At 36.5% G+C, this 23,222-nt stretch overlaps 2 protein-coding genes across 5 annotated transcripts; both read left to right on the top strand.

The window, feature by feature from the left end:
• Nucleotides 1–352: 352 nt before the first annotated feature.
• Nucleotides 353–5,114, top strand: srd5a1 (steroid-5-alpha-reductase, alpha polypeptide 1 (3-oxo-5 alpha-steroid delta 4-dehydrogenase alpha 1)). The gene is made up of 5 exons (XM_051871927.1): nucleotides 353–768; nucleotides 902–1,068; nucleotides 2,004–2,105; nucleotides 3,084–3,234; nucleotides 3,651–5,114. Exons 1-5 carry the CDS (start codon nucleotides 458–460, stop codon nucleotides 3,715–3,717), a joined length of 798 nt encoding a protein of 265 aa, XP_051727887.1. The 5' UTR covers nucleotides 353–457; the 3' UTR covers nucleotides 3,718–5,114.
• Nucleotides 5,115–7,050: 1,936 nt separating this feature from the next.
• On the top strand, nucleotides 7,051–23,049 carry tent4a (terminal nucleotidyltransferase 4A). Of its 4 annotated transcripts, none has more exons than XM_051871922.1 (14): nucleotides 7,051–8,240; nucleotides 11,846–11,969; nucleotides 12,065–12,111; nucleotides 12,743–12,863; nucleotides 13,018–13,125; nucleotides 15,646–15,774; nucleotides 16,021–16,234; nucleotides 16,552–16,678; nucleotides 16,771–16,877; nucleotides 17,555–17,736; nucleotides 18,900–19,046; nucleotides 19,159–19,314; nucleotides 20,022–20,049; nucleotides 20,533–23,049. In XM_051871922.1, exons 1-14 carry the CDS (start codon nucleotides 7,552–7,554, stop codon nucleotides 20,757–20,759), a joined length of 2,406 nt encoding a protein of 801 aa, XP_051727882.1. In that variant the 5' UTR covers nucleotides 7,051–7,551; the 3' UTR covers nucleotides 20,760–23,049. The 4 variants fall into 4 exon arrangements, with proteins under 4 accessions (XP_051727882.1, XP_051727881.1, XP_051727884.1 ...); XM_051871921.1 differs by having other exon boundaries at nucleotides 20,530–23,049; XM_051871924.1 differs by lacking the exon at nucleotides 20,022–20,049.
• The last annotated feature ends 173 nt before the right edge of the window (nucleotides 23,050–23,222 follow it).

The following is a 23,222-nucleotide window of genomic DNA, read 5'->3' as shown; positions in this document are numbered from 1 at the left end:
TCACAATAAAAAAATATCTAAATAAAAAATAGGTGTAATTAAAATATGAAGTTTCAGCATATTAAAAAAGCCCAGTCTTGACATCTTTAGAATGTTACAATAGTTTTTTCTGAATTTTCTCAAAAACAGTACTAAATTACTACATTTTAGTTAAATATGAAATATGGCACTTAACAGTAAAAGATGAATAAAATTCTAATTTCTTTTTATTTAGTTAATGAACTGCTTTATGCAGTATAAAGTGTATCTACTGATTAGAATTTATTAACTTGCATATATTAAGCCGTATTTGACACATACCCCGCCCATCGCCTCTCCTGATTGGCGAAAAACATGTAGTAGTGATAGGCGGGTCTTCCAGGTTTCTCCAAGGGGTCAGTTTGTTTTGTGCACGAAATACACACAAACATTACCTAAACCTTTCTTCTGCTTCTAAGTAGTATTTCTATTAGCAACTATGGAAGCTATTCTAAAGATATTATTTTCTTCGGATGAGGGAGAACTGTTCGTTTTAGATTGTTTATCGTACTTGATGGTGGTTTTGGCATTCAAAAATCTTGTGACTTTTCGCTTTAAGCACGTGCCCTATGGCAGATATGCATCCAGCGGGTATGGATTCCCAGTAAATGTCAAGTTCGCCTGGTTCGTTCAAGAATTGCCGGCCTTTCTGGTGCCTTTGAGTTTGGTGCTATGGAGTCCGTGTGCGAAGATAATGCACCTGCCCAACCAACTACTTCTACTCATGTTCTTATTCCATTATTTGCAAAGGTAGGATTTGCTCTTGTTATACAACATATAAAATGAAAATAAAACAACATGTCCATACATGTGTCAGTAAATAATCTAATTTTGTCTTGCAAGTGACTACTTAATATTAAACATGAACATGTATTTCTCCTAGAACCCTCATCTACCCATTTTTAATTCGAGGAGGGAAATCAACACCATTCCTCTCGTTTGCCCTGGCCTTTGTCTTCTGCATGTATAATGGGTACCTGCAGGCAAGATACCTGAGTCACTATGCAGATTACCCACCTGATTGGGTTACACATCCCTGTTTCATCACAGGTAGTAATTATTCACAGTGTATGTGAAGTTTTCCATCATTTTAGTATCTTACTCTCTTTCAAATGTGATAAAATCTTGTGTTAATTTCTATAAACTTTTTAAAGTTGGCATGAAATGGAAGTTGTGAAAGTCTTTTCTTCCTTATTGTGACGTGTATCTGAGTGAAAGGACCTCTCGAACAAGAAAAACATGTAGTGTGGGATTTTAAAAAAAAATATGATTTGCACAGATTAATCATTCATAATAAATAGTGCAGTATTCCATAACAAATAAGAAATGCTGAGCTGACACTGGAATTCATCCATCACCACCAGGCCACAATCAGCATGGATATGAGAGAACACGGCACATTCACTGACACTATTGGTCAAGGAAGAGACATAAATATTCACTTATCAATATTCTTGTTACTTTCACATTCTAGATTATTTCCCTAAACCTTAAGTCCCTTGACCTGGTTATTGTAACTTTGACCACTGCAGAGTAAATAGAATTTGGTTATCTCTCTGAACTTTAGTTGACCTCTCATGGTTGACCAAACATTAGCTGTCGTTCATGGTATTCATCTGTATTCCCTACAGGCTTTTGTAGCAATCATCTTTTTACAGTATTTCTATATCTATCTATCTATCTATCTATCTATATATATATATATATATATATATATATATATATATACAGTTAAATACATTTAGAAAAAAGCTTTTTTTTTTCTTTTAATTTTTAAAATATTGTAAAATTTAATTTATTCCTATGTTGGCTAAGATGAATTTTTAGCAGCCATTACTTCAGTCTTCAGTGTCACATGATCATTCAGAAATCATTCTAATATGCTGATTTGCTGCTTAAGAAACATTTCTTATTATTATCAATGTTGAAAACAGAATATTTCATATTCTGAATGTATTATGTTTTTTTTTTTGGTTTTTTTTCAGGTTCTTGTATGTGGTTCCTGGGATGGATCATTAACATTCACTCTGACCATATCCTCAGGAATCTCCGTGAGCCTGGAGAGACAGGTTATAAGATACCTAGAGGTAAGGCAATAATTATCAGACTGACAGCACCATTTATGAATTGGAATAAATGTTATATTGAAATGGACTAAAATGTTGGTGCTCAGCATCTTTACCATGTTCCACATAAAACAATCACAAAATTCTTAGTGACAGCTTAAGAACATGGCATGCAGCTTTAGATTTTAGGAATAGACTGTCATAATACCACAATATTTAAATACTCAAAATTTATAAAACCCAGTGCCAATATACATATTTAAGAGTATTCAGAACAGAACAACACAAATCATTTGAAACATACCACATGCATTCAGTTCAAACGGGTGGTCAATGCTTGGGCGTCTTCTTTAGTGCTGGTTTGAGTGTTGATGCAATGCTAAAAAAAATCTTTTAAATCTGGCTTTGGCTCTGAAAGAAAATAAAAATAGATGCCCTTTCTGGTCATGACTCAATGCCTCAACAGCTTGTCAGGACAACCCTGCTTCAGAAATTTCTAATAATTTGTGACATGCACTTCTATCTCTTTTCCCAGACACTCAGTGTCCATGCAATATGTAAATCATCTCTTATTTTTCTTACTTTTTTCTTTTTCTTTTTTTATTAAAAGTATTTTAAAGCTGCCTGACATCACAACTCCAGATGGTATTATTAAAAAATAAATATTATGCTTTTTTCAGTAAGTCAGTAAGCCTTCAACGAAAAGCCAAAACAAAAGGATTTTAAATTATTTCGATATGTCAACGTTGTTTAAGGTCCAAAAGCTTGTTCTTGTTTTATTTGATGAATAAGTGATGACTGACATGATGAATCAGACATGCTTTATTTCTGACAAATTAATCCAGACAGCATGTTGGTTTCACGCTTAATACGACACATGTGATGCAACTTCACTGCTTTGAAACTGACTTGAAATTTGTTTATTATTGCTTTGTAAATAGCCTGTTTGTGTGATGTCTTCCATTCAAGTGTCTCTTCATAACTATTTTCTGTTCATAGGGGGCATGTTTGAGTATGTATCAGGAGCAAACTTCTTAGGTGAGATTGTGGAATGGGTTGGATTTGCTCTGGCTGGTCATTCGGTCCATAGTGCAGCTTTTGCTCTCTTCAGTTTTGTTGTGCTGTCCAGCAGAGGAATGTCTCACCACAAGTAAGGCATTAAAGTCTGAAACAATGAATTCTTTCTCAATGTGACTGCAATTATCAGAAAAAAAATATTAGTATGCTTTCAGTTCTCATCAGTTCTCGTATGTCTGGTGTCATTCCAGAATCACAAGTAATATAAATTATTAAAAAGATGAAGCATATTTTAGAACAGTCAAGATTGTTTCACATTCTGTTATGTTAATAATGTATATATGTTTCACATATATACATTATTAGTATAAAATAAAAAAATGTTAAAATTTTAAAGTGCATTTACATCTGCAATAATATATTAAATCATATTTTCTTTTTCATTATTTATTTTTTAGGGTGAAATATGACCTAGACATGTTCTATAAAAATAAATATTTTGATATCAGTATCACAGATTGTTGTTTAATGTGCCATTTCATTTTACAGGTGGTATCTAGCAAAATTTGAAGACTATCCAAAATCAAGGAAAGCTTTAATACCATTTGTGCTCTGATCCTGTGGTAAGCCCAGCTGCCACACTCTACTGTGTTTCAATACAGAGACTGGGAAAAATGCATTGAGCATTACATGAACTCAATTTTACAAGACAAATTTTTCTTTCAATTTTATAGCATGTACATTTGTGAAGTGCAAAAACAGCATTACTGTGAGAGATTTCAAAGCATCTCAATGGAGAGATCAGATGAGATACACATGGCAAACAGCTGCTACCATAATCCAGATCTTCCCTATTAACTCTTAAAAGAATGAATGTTTCGACAATAGCCAATTATTACATATTCAGGTCTTTGGAGACCCGGATCTATATCTAACACAAATGGATCTCTAACTGCTGCAATAGTATAAAACTCTCTTGATATTTTAATGACAATTACAAAAGAATAAAATAAAGCATATTTTGTCACTTTTTACAAAAAATTAAATAGGAAATTTTCTTGTTATATTGTTTATAATGATTAGTTTGAGGAATACTAAGAAGGCTGATGTCTAACTTTAAAAATTGAATGAGGGGGAGGGTAGTGAATGACATCCTCCTGGGTCAATAAAGACCCAAGGTATGCGTTTAAGAGTTAACCACTCAGTCGTTTCTTCAAACTAATCCTGTGTCAGCAAAATATGGACTTTTTGAACTGTGCTTCTGGTCATGCTGGATTCGAGGCTATCCGAGTAAGGCCTCAGAAAAGGTAACGGTACACATGATTTATCTGTTGGAAGAGTGAGCACTGCAGGTTGACAATAGCAGAACCATTTATCATTTTACACAGATCTAGGCTGCGTCCGAAATCGCTTACTCTCTAAGTAGCTACTTATTTTTTTTAATATATAATTATATTATGACCATTAAAAAGTCCATTCTATATAGTGTGAATTTAATCCGTACTACATTCGTAATGTTGACCTACCAGCATCAGTTGCATCGCTTCACTGCTATTCACAATTTCATTGGATGCATTTCAGAATCTCGCCAGAATTAGTAGGTCATCTGGATACTTTTTGCCTACTGTTTTGTGAATACTGTGAATTCAGACACACTACTGTTTTTATATAGTGTTTTTCGCCTACTAAATAGGAAGTATGTGATTTCAGATTCAGCCCATATCCAAAATGTTCAGCCCTTCATGGCGAATTTGCATTTCTGTAATCTGAAAAATTTCAAAACGTTCCTAGTGATTTATGTTTTGAAAGGAGATTTCAAGTGTAATTTAAAATTGGTGTTATGGTTACTGATTTATGTGCCAGACTCCACCGAAAGTGAACTATTTAGCAGGTTTAAGAAATTACATTTAATTCCAACAGGGGCACGTTGTGTAAATTGTATACTGTCATAACAATGAATGGATTTGACTGTCTTAACAAATCTTAACACAAATAAAAGCACCTTCTGTCAAACTTTTTTTTTTTTCCCCTGACGTTTACCAAGAACTTTCAGGCAACAGATGGCAGGGTTATTATACAATAGGGTCAGTACATGAAGCTGTCAAAATGAAGTATTAAGATCAATAACCATAAGTATCCCAAGACCGAATGCTGCTCACCTCTCAATGAAAAAGAACCACATACCTTTCCTTAAAAGGACAGCTAGAGTTATTTTTCAAAATGGCTGAATATATGGGATGTCTTTTTACATCATTGTAAGATATGTATTGTATATTTACATCATGGTAAAATTACCATAATATCTTTATTGAACGTACAACAACATTGTCACGAACTCATGGATACTTCAGTCCCATTGCCTCTGTTTTTGTGCAAGTTAGCTTGTAACTTTATCATTTACCATCGCTGACATGTTTTGACATGCTGCAGGTGGGCTCTCATAATACCTTCAGGCATAATGTATGAAATAGGGCAAGAGTTATGTGTTGTATGTCAGCAGGGAAAGTGGTTGTGTTCATTTACTATGGAATGTGGAAGGTCATATAAATTGCTTATAAACACCCCATTGCCTGTACTGTAATACCATGAAATAAGTATTTCATACAACTGTATAATAGTACTTTATCCATCTTTTTAATAGTTTAGCTTTTTTATGAATCAGAGATACTTCAGATTTCATTTATTGACATTGAAGCTCAAAATTTCACCTCAGATGTTCGTGGTCAATCTGGAGCTGTTGGAAGTGTCAGGTCGGGCAGTGAGCAATCTGTCTGATGGTTCTTTGGAGAAATAACCCCAGCCCCAGGCAAAGCAATGATGAAATCCCCCTGCAAACCACATTGCATCCATGCATAACCTTTTGCAACACCTTCATTTGGGCTTAAGGCTTTAAAGGATGTAGAATGCAAAAGACTTGTTTGCAGAAGAAACGTAACACTTAAGAGCAGCAGCATGCACAATCCGCTGTATGGATTAACCATCTCTGCATGTTCTGAGCTCACAAGATGCCTATTCTGACAATGAGGGGCTTCCCCCCACCGTACACATGCTACACGTGAATTGAAGGCAAAGCACTCCTTGCGTAATCACCGTGGGAGGAGCTTATCTGCTCTCTTCAGCATGTCAGATTATGATTTATTATTATCAACAGAGAAAGCCTGTTCTTTCCTCGAAAGCATGAAGGCAATTGCCTTTGTTATTCAGTCTTGCTTCTTGCTTATTAGGTTTTTTTTTTTTTTTTTTTGGTGTCATTTGCAATAAATGTAAAATTGATTGTTTTACTCTCTTGAAATGCATAGTTCTATCAGACTGGTATTGCTCCCATTTGCATATTTCCGTGTACATATATCTTTCAAATTTTTCGTGACCACATTTCTAGTTTCATTAAGAATTTGTTTACCGTATTTAATTTAATTAAAATATTGGTTTTCAGCTTGAACTTCTGCAGTATCAAGAAAATGGCTGTTATATATATTGTTTCCTTTTTAAAAAAATAAAATAAAAAATAGAAGACTATTTTAAAAATTAGATTAATCATAATGATTAACTATTTTGATATACTGTTAATGCATCAAAATAATTAATCATGATTAATCTCAAGATTTTTAAGGCCATAGTTTCTGTTGATAAAAGTTTCCTTTCTTTTTTCTTTTTTTTTTAAAGAATTTCAGCAAAAGTAGGCCTACAAGAGAAAAAAAATCCTTTTGAAGTAACAAAGGTTAACCACAAAAGCATTTTATTCATTAATCTCAAATGAGTTAGTAAACCACAAAGGCATATTTTATTCTTTAATCTCAAATGAGTTACTTAGTAAATAGTTTTAGATACATGTCCATTTATTTTTTGCCTTTTGCAAAATGCAAAAAAAAAAAAAAAAAAAATGCAACATTTTATAACATATCAATGCATTTAATGCTACTAATAAAGATTCTAGATGCATCACTATTACTGCGCACATCAACAATCATGCGGTCATTAAAATCATGAAGCTGCTTTCGCTGCTCATTGTGCGCGCGCTGCGTATGGTTTGATCGAGTCGCGTTGCTCGCGCGGTGTAGTAAATTCAAAAATGTGTCCTCGCTTTGATGCCGGTTAGAAGGGTGGGGTTGCTGAATAGGCTCCGATTGCGCCTGCTCGGTGTTCGAGTTTGGGGGGTGTGTGCTGCCCCGATGGTTTAAATCCTACACATGCGTACTGGATTTCGGGGTTCAAGGGAATACGCCATATTGAAAATACTGTAGTTTAGCTAACAGTTTATAGCTAGCGGGGGAAAGGGCCACTAATTGATTCCCGTTGGTCGGTTGTGGCGTTTGGCACGTTGTTATTTTCCCTGTCGTTTCGCGTAACCCAGTTTACAGGCATATTCTCGCAGTCCGGAATCAAACTTATCCGCTGTACGGGGGGGAAAGGCGTTCGTTTGTTTGACAGGGCTGTTAGAACGACAAGTTGAATGGATCCGAGGGTCGCTTGGATTCAGCCGGAACAGAAAGGTCCTGCGAACGCTTTATGGATGCGTGTGTGGGAAACGTCTCAGGTAAACCGGACTAACACAGGTCAGCACCAGAACCACCATCACCACAACAACCTCCTCTATGTCAATTCTCCGGCGTCTGACGTTTATAAGACTGTAGCGTCCAATGCAAATAACAGCATTAACATCAAAAACAACGGCACTGCGATCCCGGGCAGCGGTTCTGTGGCTCACCCGTTAAATGGAAACACGGGAGACGGCGAAATGACCCAAAAGACCGGCTCGGTGGCGGATTTGGCGTCCAGCTGCTCTAAAATAAGGACTACAAGCCCTAATGTGATCGCTGGAAATATGAACAAGGGCCATCCATTTTTTACTTGCAGCGAAAACGTGCTGAATAACGTCAACCATCATCATCATCTTCCTCATCCTCATATACGGCATTTCCATCAAGAGCAGCAGCAGCAGAGTTGCATGAAGCGCCATCCGTCCCATCCGGCAGCGATTCACAACCACCATCACCACCACCATCATCCGGGCCGGAGGAAAAGCGATAATAAGGCCAGCACCTACGGGATAAACTATTTGCTCTCCAACTGGACTAACGGCAATTATGAGAACTCCGGTACGCCGTGGAAGACGAGGAAATATAACCCAGGGGTTGACGGGTGAGATGAGCTTGATTTATAACAGCAGCAGCGCTCGGAATGGGTCGTTATAATGTTACGTTATTTTTTTTTTTTCTGTGGCCTTTTGTGTTTGATAAAGTGTCACTGGGCCTTTTTTGACGTATTGGACCAGGACTTTAGCTTTAGCACGCTAGCTGGGTGTCCTAGGTTTGGTTATGAGCCTCTGTGGGTTGGGTCACTTGTGGAATGTATGCGTGTGTTAGCAGTTTATGTGTAGTAGGCTAGCTATGTCCTATTTGTCAACGAATCGCTCTTTTGAATCGGATCTCTTCCGGTCTGTACGAGTCATTCACGAATCGGATTGAATCATTCGGAGTGGCTTTTTGAGTCAACTCTCACTGATTCGCTGAATTAAGAGCCATGGGTGTAAATTTTATTTAAGCGAATTACTTGTAATGCACTGAATCATAGCAGAAAAAAATACAATAAATTATTAATAAGGCTTAAAACCAAAGATTTTATATACGTTAAAGGGACTTTGTTAAAACTAATAATAGGCGTTTTGGAGTGTTATAGAGGGCAACAGTCGGGTTCTGGAAGTAAAAATCTTCATTCTCTATTCAATAAGCATTTATTTTCTCAATAAGCAGATATGATTTTTAAAAGTAACTTCTATAAACCTTTAAAGACATCTACTGTGAGCTACGTGATTGTTAATCAATGGTACATTCTTTTGTACATTCTCATGTATTTTAAAATACTTATCAACAGTGGAATTTCTGGTGTGAGAACTACATTATCCATGATTCTGCAGAGCAGTCTCGACCAATCAGAGAATTGTGATGAGCAAGATCATTTTAGTGCCCACCCACTCCCATGAAGCACTGCAAATGTAGTCAGTTTCCCCATGCTTTCAAGCTACTTAAATATTTTGCAGTGAGTGTAAAATATATTGTTTTTATATACATAATTAACATCTTTAAATCGATTTAGTTTTTAATTCAACCGTCATTCGGAATTCTTCATAGGTTTCTAGTTCTTTCTCTCCATAAAGCTGTTAAGTGCACAGGTTTGTATACCTTTGTCTTTTTGTTTGATTTTTTTTTTTTAAATACTCTTTTTGTCAAACAAAAATTTGGTCATTGGATTGAAATGCTTTAACAAAGACTATTTTAAAATCCTTATTTGAAAAATGAATGGGGGAAAAAAAAAATACTTCTGGAACCAACACCGCTGAAAAAGTGGATGCGACTATTGCACTCTATACGCCATGGCGGAATGTCAGGGACCACATGATATTGCAGTTAATCACCAAGCTGTGTTTTTGAAGCTGTTTGAAAAACTGATTCAATTCACTGAAATGAATCAAACTTAATGTTGTGCGACTAAATTTAGTTATTATCAACTACACTCAAATATAGTATTTACAAATATAAGCAAACAACAATTCAAGTCTGACAATGGTGCTTTTAACTAGAGCTGCATAATTAATCGTTAAAAAAAATCACAATCTTGATTCAAACACCCACGTAATCTTACTCCTAAATGACAATGATTCGCCTGTGGCTTTTCAATCCACAGGTCACCAATATTTACCATGATTTACTGTAGTAACACTAACTGAAACCATGGGATTGTGGGATATTTGTATTGATTGTACAATATTATTAATGTTGTCATTAAATATATTATAGCAGTTATTTGTGCATTTGTATTATACTAAATGTCTGTAGGCTACTGTTTTTCATAACAAATACCATAGAAACAATACTTACCTTTTACTTTTTTAGTTTTACCCATGGTTAACATGATCCAAATACTATGGAAGATCAAATTTTACCCTATAAAAATGAGGTTGTGACAACTTTTACAGATGTTACTGTTTTTGTCAGTGAACATAAATTTACATCTGCATCCCAACTCAAGCTACTGCTACTGTGACTCATCTCAAGCTACTGTCAAATGTTCATTTCTAAGAGACAAAACATTTAATGACTTTGTGAAATGTAGACCCGTTTGGCAAGTGTTTGTCATGTTTTGATGAGCTGCTCTGAGATGCACGTAACCTACACGCATGTAAATAAAGTGCATTTATAAACCTGCAGCTCATATATTTATTGAATTGAATCACAGCCTTTGTGAATTCACAATAGCACTATGCTTTATTATGATTTTTAAATGTTTTAATACATCGTTCAGATCAGAAAACAATCTAATAATGCAGTTCATTGATTCTCGTGCATGGAGTGCGCCACTTCCGGTATTTTGCCGGTTAATCGTCACGGGTAAATTGCAATCGAGGATTTTTTTTTTCAAATCAAGTACTTGAATTTAATCGAGGAATCGTGACAGCCCTAGATTGCACCAGTTAATATTTTGTCAGAACCTCTAGCAAGTTATGCTATTTTTGTTTAGTTGTCTGTTTAGAATCGTGATTTCTATTTGAAACAAAAAAATCGTGAATTTTTTTTTTTTTTTTTTTTTTTTCAATTTATCCAGTATTGTGCAGCTCTACTTTTAACTGACCATTTTGTTACATATGTTGTCATCTGTCTATTAATGTTGGCTGGATTCAGGATTTTAGTTTTTGCTGATTTATGAGTAGAGCACTAGGCACTTAATGCGATTCATGTCTTTAGTAACCCAGCAATTGCTGGCTTGTAAGCAGGGATGAATTTGTTGCATGAACTTGTTATATTTGTGGTGGATGGTTACAGACCTCTGGAATTTTTCCACAAAAGAATCTGGAACCAAATGAGGCAGTGACTGTGTCTCAAATCCTTGTTAGTGGCCTATCTAGTCCTAGACGGCTTTTCTGTGTATCATAGGTGCAAAATGCTGTTTAGGTAGGCTGCGTTTTAAAATCAGTCTTTGTTTAATGTTGTTTGTTTGAGTTTGTTGTATTTATTCCAGTTATTTCTGAAGAAATAGCAACTCTCAATTCTGTAAGACAGCTTAAAGTTTAAATTCAGAACATTGGTTTAGGACAGACCATGTGTGAATATGACTGATTTGAATGAGAGAATTAAAAAAAAAAAAAAAGTTTCAAAACAAAAACCTAATTAAAATCACAGCTTACCAAAGATTCTACATTGGGAGAACCAAATGTAGAGGTTCATGAATCAAGTTATTATATAGAATATTTTTTTATTAACCACTGCACGAAATTTTGCATCTCAACATTCTATTGTTCATTTTCTCTGTATAGTTAATTTTCATTGATTACTACATAATGGGTTTTGAATTTACACATGAATCTGTCAGAACCTCATCATTTTTACTCTATTGTATTGTACTGGGGTGTCTTTTCCATGTTGCAAACATTTAAATATTTCTGGCAGTTGATTTTTATCCATCGGGAATTGATTGGATTGTGAAACGTGGCTGTTTCCATACCAGAATGGAACCAGATCTGAATGTGAGTTTGCTATGAAATGCCTAAACACGTATTGGTTGACATTTACCCAATCAAGTTCTTAGTCCTGTGGTCCAAGTATAATTGTACAGGTTGGTAATGGATATTTTTTTAATCTTAAATCTCAAGATTCTTGCTTCATGAGTTGTTTACATGATGGATGTGCATGAATGGCTTTTTAAATTGTACCAACTGTCTTTCCATAATTGTCTTTCTTTATTTTTCTAAGGTTGCATGAAGAAATCATGGACTTTTACAATTTCATGTCTCCTCGTCCTGAGGAAGCCACAATGAGACAGGAGGTAGTGGACAGGATAGAGTCGGTCATCAAGGAGTTGTGGCCAACCGCTGATGTAAGCCAGCTTAAGAGCTGATGTATATAAAAATTGAGCTATTGGCATTATAAATTAGTATACAAATGTAATTGTTTTTACTTCTATGTACTTAGGTCCAGATTTTTGGCAGCTTTAGCACTGGACTCTTTCTCCCAACCAGGTAAATGAACATGTGCAGTAGTGTGTTTGTTCTTGCACATTAACACAACAGTGAGATTTTGAACAGAACCCTTAGCAGTTCTCAACACACATTATGTTGCTCTTGTTGCTCATGCTGGTCTGTTGTTGTTGTATAGTCATAACACTATTCTCAGTAAGATGACTCTCTCAGAAGGATGAGTAGTGACTGTGGCATGTGCATCACAATAATAGCATGTTAGCCTTTTTTTTTTTTTTTTTTTTTGGCTCTGAGCTGCTTCTTTTTTTTTTTTTTTTTTTTCTCCAATAACTTATGATCAATTGCAATTTGCTAACTCAATATGTGACTCAATGTGGATGTCACAAATGAACAAACTAGATCTATAGCTTTCTAAAATTTGTTCTGTCCCACAATTGGTTTTGGTTTATGTCTCTGAGTCTGAAGCCTGACAGATTTTCCTTGTGTTAAGTCAATAGGTCCCATGTATTTGGTTTAACTCTACTGAGAAAACGATGAATGTGAGTTTATTTGACAGCAAAAACACTTTGCTGTGAGGTGGTTTTGTTTTCATGTGGAGACCCATGTGGAGAAATTGCAAGTTATTTATATGTAGAGCTGTATGAAAGAATCTGGCTGATTCTTTATACTGTAGTGACATTGACCTGGTGGTGTTTGGGAAATGGGAGAAACCTCCCCTGCAGCAGTTGGAGCAGGCCCTCAGAAAACACAATGTGGCAGAGCCCTTTTCCATCAAAGTTCTCGACAAAGCTACGGTATGTATTTTTCCCTGTATTGTTGATTTAACATTTGCTAAACTCAATTTAACTGTTTCATATGCAGAGGTTGTTGCTTTGTTTTTTGTAACATTTGGGGGTTTCTTGGCAATTAATTATTTTATAATTTCTTCGAATTCTTTGAATTTTGAAGGTACCAATCATCAAACTGACAGATCAGGAGACCGAGGTGAAAGTGGACATCAGTTTCAACGTGGAGACGGGCATCAAAGCTGCTAGCTTCATCAAAGAATATGTGAAGGTAATGTTTAGCACATTTTATAAATCTATTTATAGTCCCAGGAGTGAGTGCATCTGAATATTGTTTGCTGGTTTACTTATATTCATGTGTTCATTTTTGCCTTGATTGTTTGTTTTAGTTATAGTATAGGGACGTATAGTGTATATAGTCCATATTAATTTCACTAATGGCATATAAATAACTTTTAGTCTGTAAAAATAAAATGACAAAATCAACTTTTCAAAAACATTGCAAAATCTTCCTAACCCCAAACTTCCAAATGGTGGTGTATTTTAGTCACAAGAGTGAGAGCTGAACTGAATATTGTTTGCTAATTTACTGTTCATAGTAGTTCATTTTTGCTTATATCCTTTAAATTTACTCTCTTAAATTTTTTTTTTTTGACTTGCTTGATTGTATTTGGTAAACTGAATTGATTTGCTTTTGTTCACTTCTCAGTTCTTTCAGCTCAAGTAGGCAATTCTCAGTGTACTGTGGTTGAATTATTTGCATAAATTTCTACATTTTTCTTTTAAGAACATTATCAACTGTTGTCGACATTCTTCTAAGAACGGCACTTTTACTTTTTACTGTGAAAAAGTAATTTTTTTTTGGGACCCTGCTTGTATTTACATGTTCTAGTTGTCCTAGATTTACTCCTTGTTTGCTGATTACATGTCAGGCTTATAGTGTCAGTGTTTGACTAAAGGAAGGAGGAGGAGGGTGAAGCATAACTTTAACATCTGTCAGCAAGCTTTCAACGCAGATGTTTGAATGCTCTTTTGCCAGGTTCGTTTCTATGTGCATACCTGATATAGTCCCCTGTGACAGCAGATCACCTTCATAGCTCTCATCTGTGCAACCACAAGAGGAGATTTTTCTTTACCTTATATACAATAGTATTGTACCGTTGCAATAGAATGTCAATTCAGTTTACACTGTTTAGCACCTTCATAAATTGAATAAAACATAAGGCAAATATAGCTGCAAGCTGCAATTATGGGCCAGACACCAAAGGCACAGAAAGAAACACTGCAAGTACAGCAAACACGTCAAACAACACAGGGAGGTTTTGTATATTTAAGGTTTTCTATGCATATGCAATGTGGGCCTGTTATAATTTGTAGGAGTAGTGAAAAACTGTTTTTCATACACTTCCACATGGTGGCCGACCAAAATGTTGGAAAATGACAAATAAGATGTTGGAATTGGCATAAACTGAGGAAGACGTTGAGAGAATTTATTTTTTTTCCAGTTAGAAGATTTTTTTTTTTTGTTGTTGTTGTTGTAAAAAGCCTTATCTTCTGAACGCTAGGTGGTGCTGTCTTCAAGTTTTTCAGGCACTTTAAGGACATGCTGTCCATTATATGTAGCAAATTTTGTGCCAATATGCCAAAGCTTTTTAAAAAAAAAAAAAAAAAAAACGCAAATTAGGACAAATTTCAAAATGGTTTCAGCATGACCCCAGCAATTCGTAGACGATGATTTTCTGACAAACTTTTCAAAAGTTATAAACGAAAATAGCTTCTTCTTCTTCTTCGGATCTCATGACTTAAAGGTACATGCCAAATTTGGGAACAGTGCCGCCTGCAGATTATGGTGCTGATGAAATGTACCAAGTTTCTCATTAATAGATCGAAGTATTGAAGAGATATAGCATCTAATCTAATTTTGGGTTGACTGTGTTAACCTCCCATAATAACTTTTGAACAAAAAGGAATATCAAAATTCTCTTCAGTCATTTCTGTGCGGCTCAGTCCAATAATCATCTGAGCCAAAGGAGTAGTGGAAGAAAAACAAATTACATCTCAAACATGGTGACTACTGTAATGGGTCTTAATGTAAGATATTGTAATGTAATGAATGAGGAGAGTAATCAGGTGTACTAAGAATTTAGTTTCTAGGATAAAAGAAAAGTGAATTTTTGAACTGGAGGTAAATATGTAAAGTTGGTCCTAGAGACCCCAAAGGTGGTCAGGGTTCTATTCAAAACCACCCCAATTAATATGCCAAATTTCATTTTCCTATGCATGGTTCATAGTGCTGCCATACACTTCCACCAGGGAGGAATAATAAGAATACTATCAATTATATGCACCATTAGTGAATAAGACCCAAAGCCTTTAAGACAATGTCCATCTTACATGGAGGAATGTAAGATATATTGGCCCGTCTCCATTTATCATAACAATTTACCTCATGTAAATATTTCTGCTGCTTCTGAACAGCTGGATGTTATCTCCAGTGAAAGACAGCCGCATATGCGATTGCCATGTTTTAGGCTTTGAAAGTACATAAATGTGCAAGACTCCACAGAAACGCCTTCAATATTCCTGACGTCAACATGTAATGACACTGTTTTTGTAAAAAGACTCTTTCGTTTAAAAATGAATGATGAAATCCTTGCTGAATTCTCATTTCAAGTGGTCACAGTGTCGCCCTTTGAGTTGCTTCTTAATGCCTGGTATAAAAAGAATCTTTAAAGTCTAAAATATCTTTTTTTTTTTTTTTTTTTTTTTTTTTTTTTTTCTCCCCACACAGAAGTATACCGTGCTGCCTTATTTAATCTTCGTGCTGAAACAGTTCCTGCTACAGCGAGACCTCAACGAAGTCTTCACAGGGGGAATCAGTTCTTATAGTCTCATCCTGATGGTCATCAGCTTCTTACAGGTGCAACATTAGCAGCCAATCTAGTTCTCAAGCATGAAAACTGTTTCAACATGCAGGCAAAGAGAAGAAACACAGTGTTTTACATCAAAAATAACTTGTTTTTGTCTCATTTAGAGATCTGACATTGTCAAGCATATTTTACTACCTTTGTTGGACTGTATCAGCCACACTCATTTCATAAATGACTCCAAACAAAATGAAGAGAATGTCCCGACTTGCCTGCTGATTTTTGGTTTACACTCGCAGTTACACCCAAGAATTGATGCCAGGAATCCCAACATGAACCTTGGCATTCTGCTCATCGAGTTCTTTGAGCTGTATGGAAGACATTTCAACTACCTGAAGACAGGCATCAGGATAAAGAATGGTGGTGCTTACATGGCTAAAGAGGACATCATGAAGGCCATGAGTAATGGCTACAGGCCCTCCATGCTGTGTATTGAGGACCCTCTTCTTCCAGGTACATTTACAAGCTTTTAATTCAAAAATTGAATTTGAATTAATGCAAAACCTAGAGAGCTTCTTGCTGTCTACTGCCTTCTGAGGCAGCATCCTAACCGAATTGGAACCTCATAAGTGACTAAGTTTGACTAATTCCTCATGTGAAGCACACTGAGACTGTTTATTTGTGAATTTAAAAAATCGTTCCTGAATAGAATCAAAAATCTATGAATTGTGAATCAAATCAATTCCCTATCTACCCAAAGATTCACACCCATAATAAAAATGCATAGCACGTAAAAACAGTTTACATTTACTTTTTGTGTGTCTGCTCAGGTAATGATGTGGGCAGAAGCTCTTATGGTGCCATGCAGGTGAAGGAAGCTTTTGACTATGCGTATATAATACTGGGTCACGCCGTCTCACCTCTTGCACGTTCTTACCCTAACAAAGACAGTGACAGGTACAACACTCATGCGCATACAAACATGTTCACCCTAATTCTCTCAAACATTCAATTTTATATTTCATTTTTCATTTTTCTTGTCCCCTCAGCACTTTGGGCCGTATTATTAAAGTCACCCAGGAAGTCATTGACTACAGGGAGTGGATCATAAAGAAGTGGGGTGGCAGACACAACTCCCGCATGGAGAGGAATCCTGGTACGTCTCAATGTAAAGACAATTGCTTTCAATATATCATATGACTGCAGATACTAGGTGAATTTCGTCTATTATGTATTTTGTAGCTTAGCATTGATGTTTAGTCGTTTTGGCTTATTTTAATGCTTGTTTTGTCTTATTTTAAATCAAGTTGTTTTGAGGCCCCCTAGTGGAAGCCACTGTCCTAGATGTTGGTCGACGTGAGAAACTAATTATAAATCTATTTCAAGAGTAATTCAAAGACATTAAAACTCTGTTTTGCCCAATAAAAGGATAACATTTCATTGGTCAAGGAATGCCTATGTTAGAGTGCATTGCAGTGATGGAGTGCCACTTTGGCAAACCCTTTCATTTTGACCTCTGTCCTTGCAGTGCATCGATATAAATGGATTTGAAACATTTTCTGATGAAGCATAACTTGTAGGTGCCCTAGAAGTGAGAAAGTGTCCTCAACAGCGTTTTATCCCTTTCACACATCTTATTCATGTCTTTGACTGTGATTAATGTGTTTTATTAAACTGAAGCTTGGTAGATTAGTTTGGTAATGGAGTATGTGACCTTTTGAAAAGTGTCCATGGAAGTCCTCAGTCTGGTTTGACAGACAGATGGTTGCTCTACCATGTTTCAAATGTAACCTGCTTTGATTTGGCTGATGTTTTGACTGCTTTTGCATGCAGGTCCATCTCATAAAGACTCAGTGGAGCAGGTGGAGACGGTCACACTGCTGAATGTAGGTGTGGAGGACCAGCAGCAGAGGGACTCGGTGTCCCCTCACAGCGCAGACTCGCCCATGTCCCTGTCCAGCCCTCAACAGCACTCCTCTGCCTCTTCTGCATCCTCACTGTCAGGCAGTGATATCGTAAGCATTGTCCTTCATCTGTATTCATACTTTAACCCTATAAAGCCTACTGTAATGTATTAATGCCAGATTTAGGCCTCTAAATGATCAGGATGATTAAAACTTAACAAACCCGTTATACGTGTACTATACCGAGTCCGTGTTCAAGTGCAACCGAACTCAGACTACCTCCTTCAGGTAGTCTCAGGTTCGGTACCCCGGTGCGCGCCCGGGTTTTTTTTTTTTTTTTTTTTTTCCCCATGTGACCCGTGCCCCATTTCGAACTAAACTGCCAGTTTGGAAGCCCCCTTATTTTGATCGCTACCATTGACATTAGTGTCCATATGTGAACTATAAAGTTTTATCCCAGTATTTCTGTGATAATTTTAATTATTTTATTTGTAACAGAGAAATAATGATAATGTGTGGTTGAAAAGATTGTGAAGCTGTCTCATACCTAGCCTACATGACAACTGCTGTCTCTGACTCAGTGGCAGTGCGAATGCAGATTTGAATGTTCTGCTGTGATCATACTTGTTTAATAAACCTAGCTAAATTATTGTCATTTAGGAATAAGATCGCATGGGTGTTTGATTAATCGTGCAGCTCCAGTCAAATACAATACATCAGGCTTTTGAGGAACATTTATTTGTACATTTCTTAGTTGTATTGCATTGCATTATATGTTTGACCCCCAAAATAGAAACTACAGAGTTTTGATCATAAATCTAAGCATTTAAATATCATCTTACTAAGACATATTTTTGGAAGATATAGCAAAAACTGATATTTATATGCATTGCATTTATAAGTAGTCTGCTATAAAGATCTCATTGATTTACATTACAAGCTATTAGAATATCATCTACTACACCAAATTGCATATTTTTGCTCAGTTTGGGCCTCTGAATAAAATTGAGGTGTTTTTCCAAAACTATGAGCTTCATATTCTCACTATATTATATACTATATGAACCATAAAAGCCTAATGTATCATATATGATACTCACCAAAAACATAGACTTTTTTAGAACTTTTGTTTTTTTTGTCTAAAGGTTCAACAAATTTGTTCCATTTATTAAAAAGAGAAAAATATGATTTGACTGATTTCATATGTCAGACTTTACAGGGTTAATATGCCTTAGATTGTCATTCCCTCACATAACTGACTTCTGCTCCTCCAGGATTCTGACTCCACACCGTATGTCACTCCACCTGTAGCCCCCTTCCCTCTCCAGATTCTGGCACCGGGACCCCTGCCATCAGCGCTTCAGATGGGTACGGGCAAAGCCAACATCACGGCAGCACTCACCATGCCTCCGGCCAACCAGGTGAGGGGCAATTTTTGTTTTGGTAGCTAATTGTGATGATGATGCTCTGTTGGTTAGGTATCACTGGCATATTCTTGGATCCAACTTCCCCTCTCTCTCTCTGTTTCTCCAGGCGAGAGTGTCAATCCCAGGCAATCTTTCTCTCCACGCTCTACCTGGCAGACAGGTGTGTATGGCAGATGGACCACCCCCATATCTCCACATGCCCCCCCCTGCAGTCCCCCCAGCTTCCCCCAGCCCTCTACCCAGTCCCCACCACCATCCAAAGGTAGGCTGTCCCACGTGCGCTCTCCTCTACATGCTGTATCTTGACAGTGAGCCCAACCTTTCCTTCTTCGAGACTTCACAGACTAGTTTAATGACAGGATAGGGTAAAATTAAGAAATGTAATGCCCACCTTGGTGTTAATGTAATGTCCAATCAGATCGAGCATTCAATAATTAAGTAATCTTTCATCAATTTAATAATTTGAAATATTAAATTCAAATAAATTTCTACAGCACTTTTCATAATAGAAATCATTTAGAAAAAACTGCTGTACTAAAAATAATGCTACACAATATGTATGATGATTGAAATTGCCAACAAAACTAAACTGATCTTGCAGCGCCATCTGCAGGACACCCTTAGCATGTTAGCCAGGATTTAAAGCGCCAAATGCAAGAAAAAAATGGGCATTGAAATGGCATTACTTTCCAGTTGCCCGGTAACTTTTCCGGTTTTCCACCAAAATAAAAGCTCATTGGTTTAATGTTTGAAAGCAAAGAAATTAAGGCAAGTAGGCAACCATTTTAAAAATAAAATAATAATTATTGTTGTTATAATAATAACAATAATAATGTTAATACTTTTACATGTTATATATTATAATTTATTATTAAATACTTTTGTCTTTTAGTTGATCACATGCCTGAGAATTCCATAAATCATTCACATGTATATATTTTTTTTAAATTTTATATTTAATTATTTTAGATGCACCAATCCTGTTCAAATATTTGGGGTCAGTATCTTTTTTTTTTTTTCTTTTTTTTTTTTTTTAAATGCTTTTAATGAAAAACATTTCATGCTCACCAAGGCTGCATTTAATTGATCAGAAATACAGTAAAAACAGTAATATTGTGAAATAATTTAAAATAACTGTTTTCTATTTGAAAATGTAATTTTATTCCTACGATGGCAAAGCTGAATTTTCAGCATCATTACTCCCGTCTTCAGTGTCACATGATCCTTCGGAAATCATTCTAATATGCTGATTTGCAGTTGAGCTACTTAATTTTTAGATACATTTTGTTCATGTCTTTAATGAATAGAAAGTTCAAAAGAACAGCATTTATTTAAAATAGAAATATTTTGTAACATTACCAATGTCTTTACTGTCTTTACAGTAATTTTATGCATCCTTTCTGAACTTTTCAATGGTAGTACATTTGTGTTTTAAATTATGTACATTTAAAGTTGCCCTATCTTGTCTTATCTCCAGCAGACAGGTCCCAAATTCCCTCTGAAGGGCTTCCACAATCCCGCCGTGGCGCACAGTCCCGGCCTTTCCAACCGAAGCCACATTCAGTACAACCGCAACACCTGGCGCCGCAGGAAGAGGGACAGTTTGCCGGCCAGCGTCAGCAGATAAAGACGACGCGGCTCCCCTCTGGGCGCTCCCTCTCCATTTGCTTCCTCTTCCACCCCTCTGGTCCCATCTTAAAACGATGAGAACTCATTTACCCTCCTACTGATGGTGTGTGAGCACAGAGAGACCAGCGTTTGAAACCCAGCTCCTCGTTCAGTAGTTGTGGTGATGGTGGTGCTAAGTAGTTCAGTCTGCCACTGAATCTGTGCATGTATATGTTGAGACTGATATTTTTTTTGACCTGTGCAATCTCCCTGAGGAAGCTTCGAGAACAGGAACTGTATTTTCGGTAGTCTACTCCACAACTTCCAGGTTGACAGGTGAAACGTTCCTTTTTTGTATGTGTTTCATGCTCCTTGTTTTCCTGTCTTCACATTTTTGGTCTAAACGTGACACCCTTCACTTGTGGGACGAACTAGATTCAGTGGAGTTCAAGTGTTTGTTTCTTGTATCGGGTGAGGATGTGTGTTTCAAAGGTGATGAGTGTGTATGTGTGTGTAACGCTGGCTTCAGATTCTGCACTTGAGATGCTTCCAGAGACCCCCACCCGTATTGACTGTATTGATCACGCAACCTTTACTTTTTTTTTTTTTTTGTGCAATAACTTCTTTTTTTTTTCTGTATTTTCCTTCACTCTGGAAACATATTTAATTTTCTTTGTTTTTGTTTTTCCGCGTCCAGCCTTTTGTTTGTTTTGTAAAAATGTTTTTATTTTTGTAATGTTTTTAATTTTGTTCATCGTTTACAGATCCTGTCAGACAGGCTCCTTAAGGGAAAAAGTCTGTTTTAAAACTGTTTTTGAGAGTTTATATTCCCTCTTCCCCTTTTTCTCGGCATAAATTGCACCTGGTCAAGAGCAAGTTAAAGCAGCCAGTTTAGACCTCGCAGAACGACTTTGAACTCTTTGCCAACAGGTGTCGCCATTTCTCACTTTGTGTTCCCACATTGAGCTTCAGAAACTCGGCTGTTGCTTTTATTCGTCTCGTTCGTTTGTCTTGAGGTTGTAGTTGTGTGGCATTGAGTCTGTAGGACTTGGGTTTATCAGATTGAGAATCGAAAAAAAGCTCGAGCTCTTGGTCCGAATGCGCTTTCATTTATGTGTGTGTCTGTCCTTTTAAAATCGCTATAGGTAAGTGTGAGACGTGAATTATTTTAGGGAAGCTCTAATGAACGTGCGAGCGGACTCCAGATCAGTGCAGCTTTATGCAAGGTGCCCTAATCGGACCTAGTTCGACTTCTGAACGGGCACCCGAATCAGACTAGCGGAGAAAGGGAATTTATTTTGATTCCTTTCTGGAATCTTGACGTGCATTTATTTCCAGGTACTTGCGCTAATATATGCCTTTTTGGTAATAACCTATTCCTGTACTGTATTGTATCGAATTTGTTTTTGTTCTGTTTGTATATGGCACACTAAAACTGTATTGCTGTTGCTCAGAACGTCACAGGCATACAGGTTATTGTTACTATGCAAGTGGAGTTTTGAAAATCTCTCTCTTCCTCTGTCCCTCATGACGGCCATTTGCTTGTAAATCTTGTTAAAAAACTATACCGGAGTGACCGTTAACGGACCCAGGCCTGAGATCGACGCATCAAGGTACATGTGAACAGTTCCTGTATGCAAGTTCAGTCTGTTTTAATGGAGGAAAAACACCTGGACGTCTTGTCTGGAGTTTTTGCAATGCAAGTATTTCCTCCTGGAGATCAACCGGACTATATTTACTGCTGTTACAACGCTACAACCATGTCCTGGAGTCTGTATTGATTGACTTTGACTTGTGTGATGCGTTTTACAGAGTCATATCTGATACGGAGACTACGGATGTTCCTTGTAACTCTTGACCCGCCTGCCTATCAATGCAGTAGGGCAAATGTAACTCTAATAGCAGTTTCTGCTTTTAGATAGAACCAGCATCTTTTGCAAAAAGAGTCAGACATTGAGGCAACTCTCGCCCTCCTTTGGTTCAAATGATAAGGACCTACTTTATCGGTGATTTGTCTGAATGAAAATGGCTCCCTGTTTTTCCTGAGTGAATCTGTAGAGGTGTGTTGGAAAGGTGTAAGTATTTCACTCTAATGGTTTGACATTTGTGGTGATGTACTGCTTGATACAGTGTGACACTCCTCATTGAATAACGATGATGGATTTTAAATGTAACCTTTTTTTTTTTTTTTTTTTTTTTTTTTTTGCTGACGTCTGTTATGTCGCAGTGGCCAAAAGCACTCTTGAACTTGTCAATCCTTATACTGAAAGTCCCTCAATGTGGCCGCCAAGCATCCAAGAGGTCACACGGAGGAACCGTTTAGTTTTCCTTCAATATTTTTATGTAATTTTTTTTCTATTTTATTTTTTAAATAAACATCTTAAAACCATGCTTGCGGATTATTTTTGCTCTTTTAATTGTTTGTTTGAATAAATTCTGAAATGTTAAATCATGCTTTACTAGCTCAGCACTAAATGAGAAATGTTAGGAGACTGAGAACAATAGGATTGTAGTGTTCAACTGTTACTGGTGTTTTAACACTAGATGGTGGGCTTGCACTTC

The sequence above is a fragment of the Ctenopharyngodon idella genome, chromosome 19, assembly GCF_019924925.1.
Source record: "Ctenopharyngodon idella isolate HZGC_01 chromosome 19, HZGC01, whole genome shotgun sequence".
NCBI classification, from domain to species: Eukaryota; Metazoa; Chordata; class Actinopteri; order Cypriniformes; family Xenocyprididae; genus Ctenopharyngodon; species Ctenopharyngodon idella.
Note: the sequence above shows the minus strand (reverse complement) of the source record. Positions and strands in the feature narration are given on the sequence as shown.

Coding starts and splice junctions, on each gene's coding strand:
- srd5a1 (XM_051871927.1), top strand. CDS start 458: ATGGAAGCTATTCTAAAGATATTATTTTCTTCGGATGAGGGAGAACTG. Junction 2,106..3,083: donor AGGTTATAAGATACCTAGAG/GTAAGGCAATAA, acceptor TTCTGTTCATAG/GGGGCATGTTTGAGTATGTA. Junction 3,235..3,650: donor AGAGGAATGTCTCACCACAA/GTAAGGCATTAA, acceptor TTCATTTTACAG/GTGGTATCTAGCAAAATTTG.
- tent4a (XM_051871921.1), top strand. CDS start 7,552: ATGGATCCGAGGGTCGCTTGGATTCAGCCGGAACAGAAAGGTCCTGCG. Junction 8,241..11,845: donor TATAACCCAGGGGTTGACGG/GTGAGATGAGCT, acceptor TATTTTTCTAAG/GTTGCATGAAGAAATCATGG. Junction 11,970..12,064: donor AGTTGTGGCCAACCGCTGAT/GTAAGCCAGCTT, acceptor CTATGTACTTAG/GTCCAGATTTTTGGCAGCTT.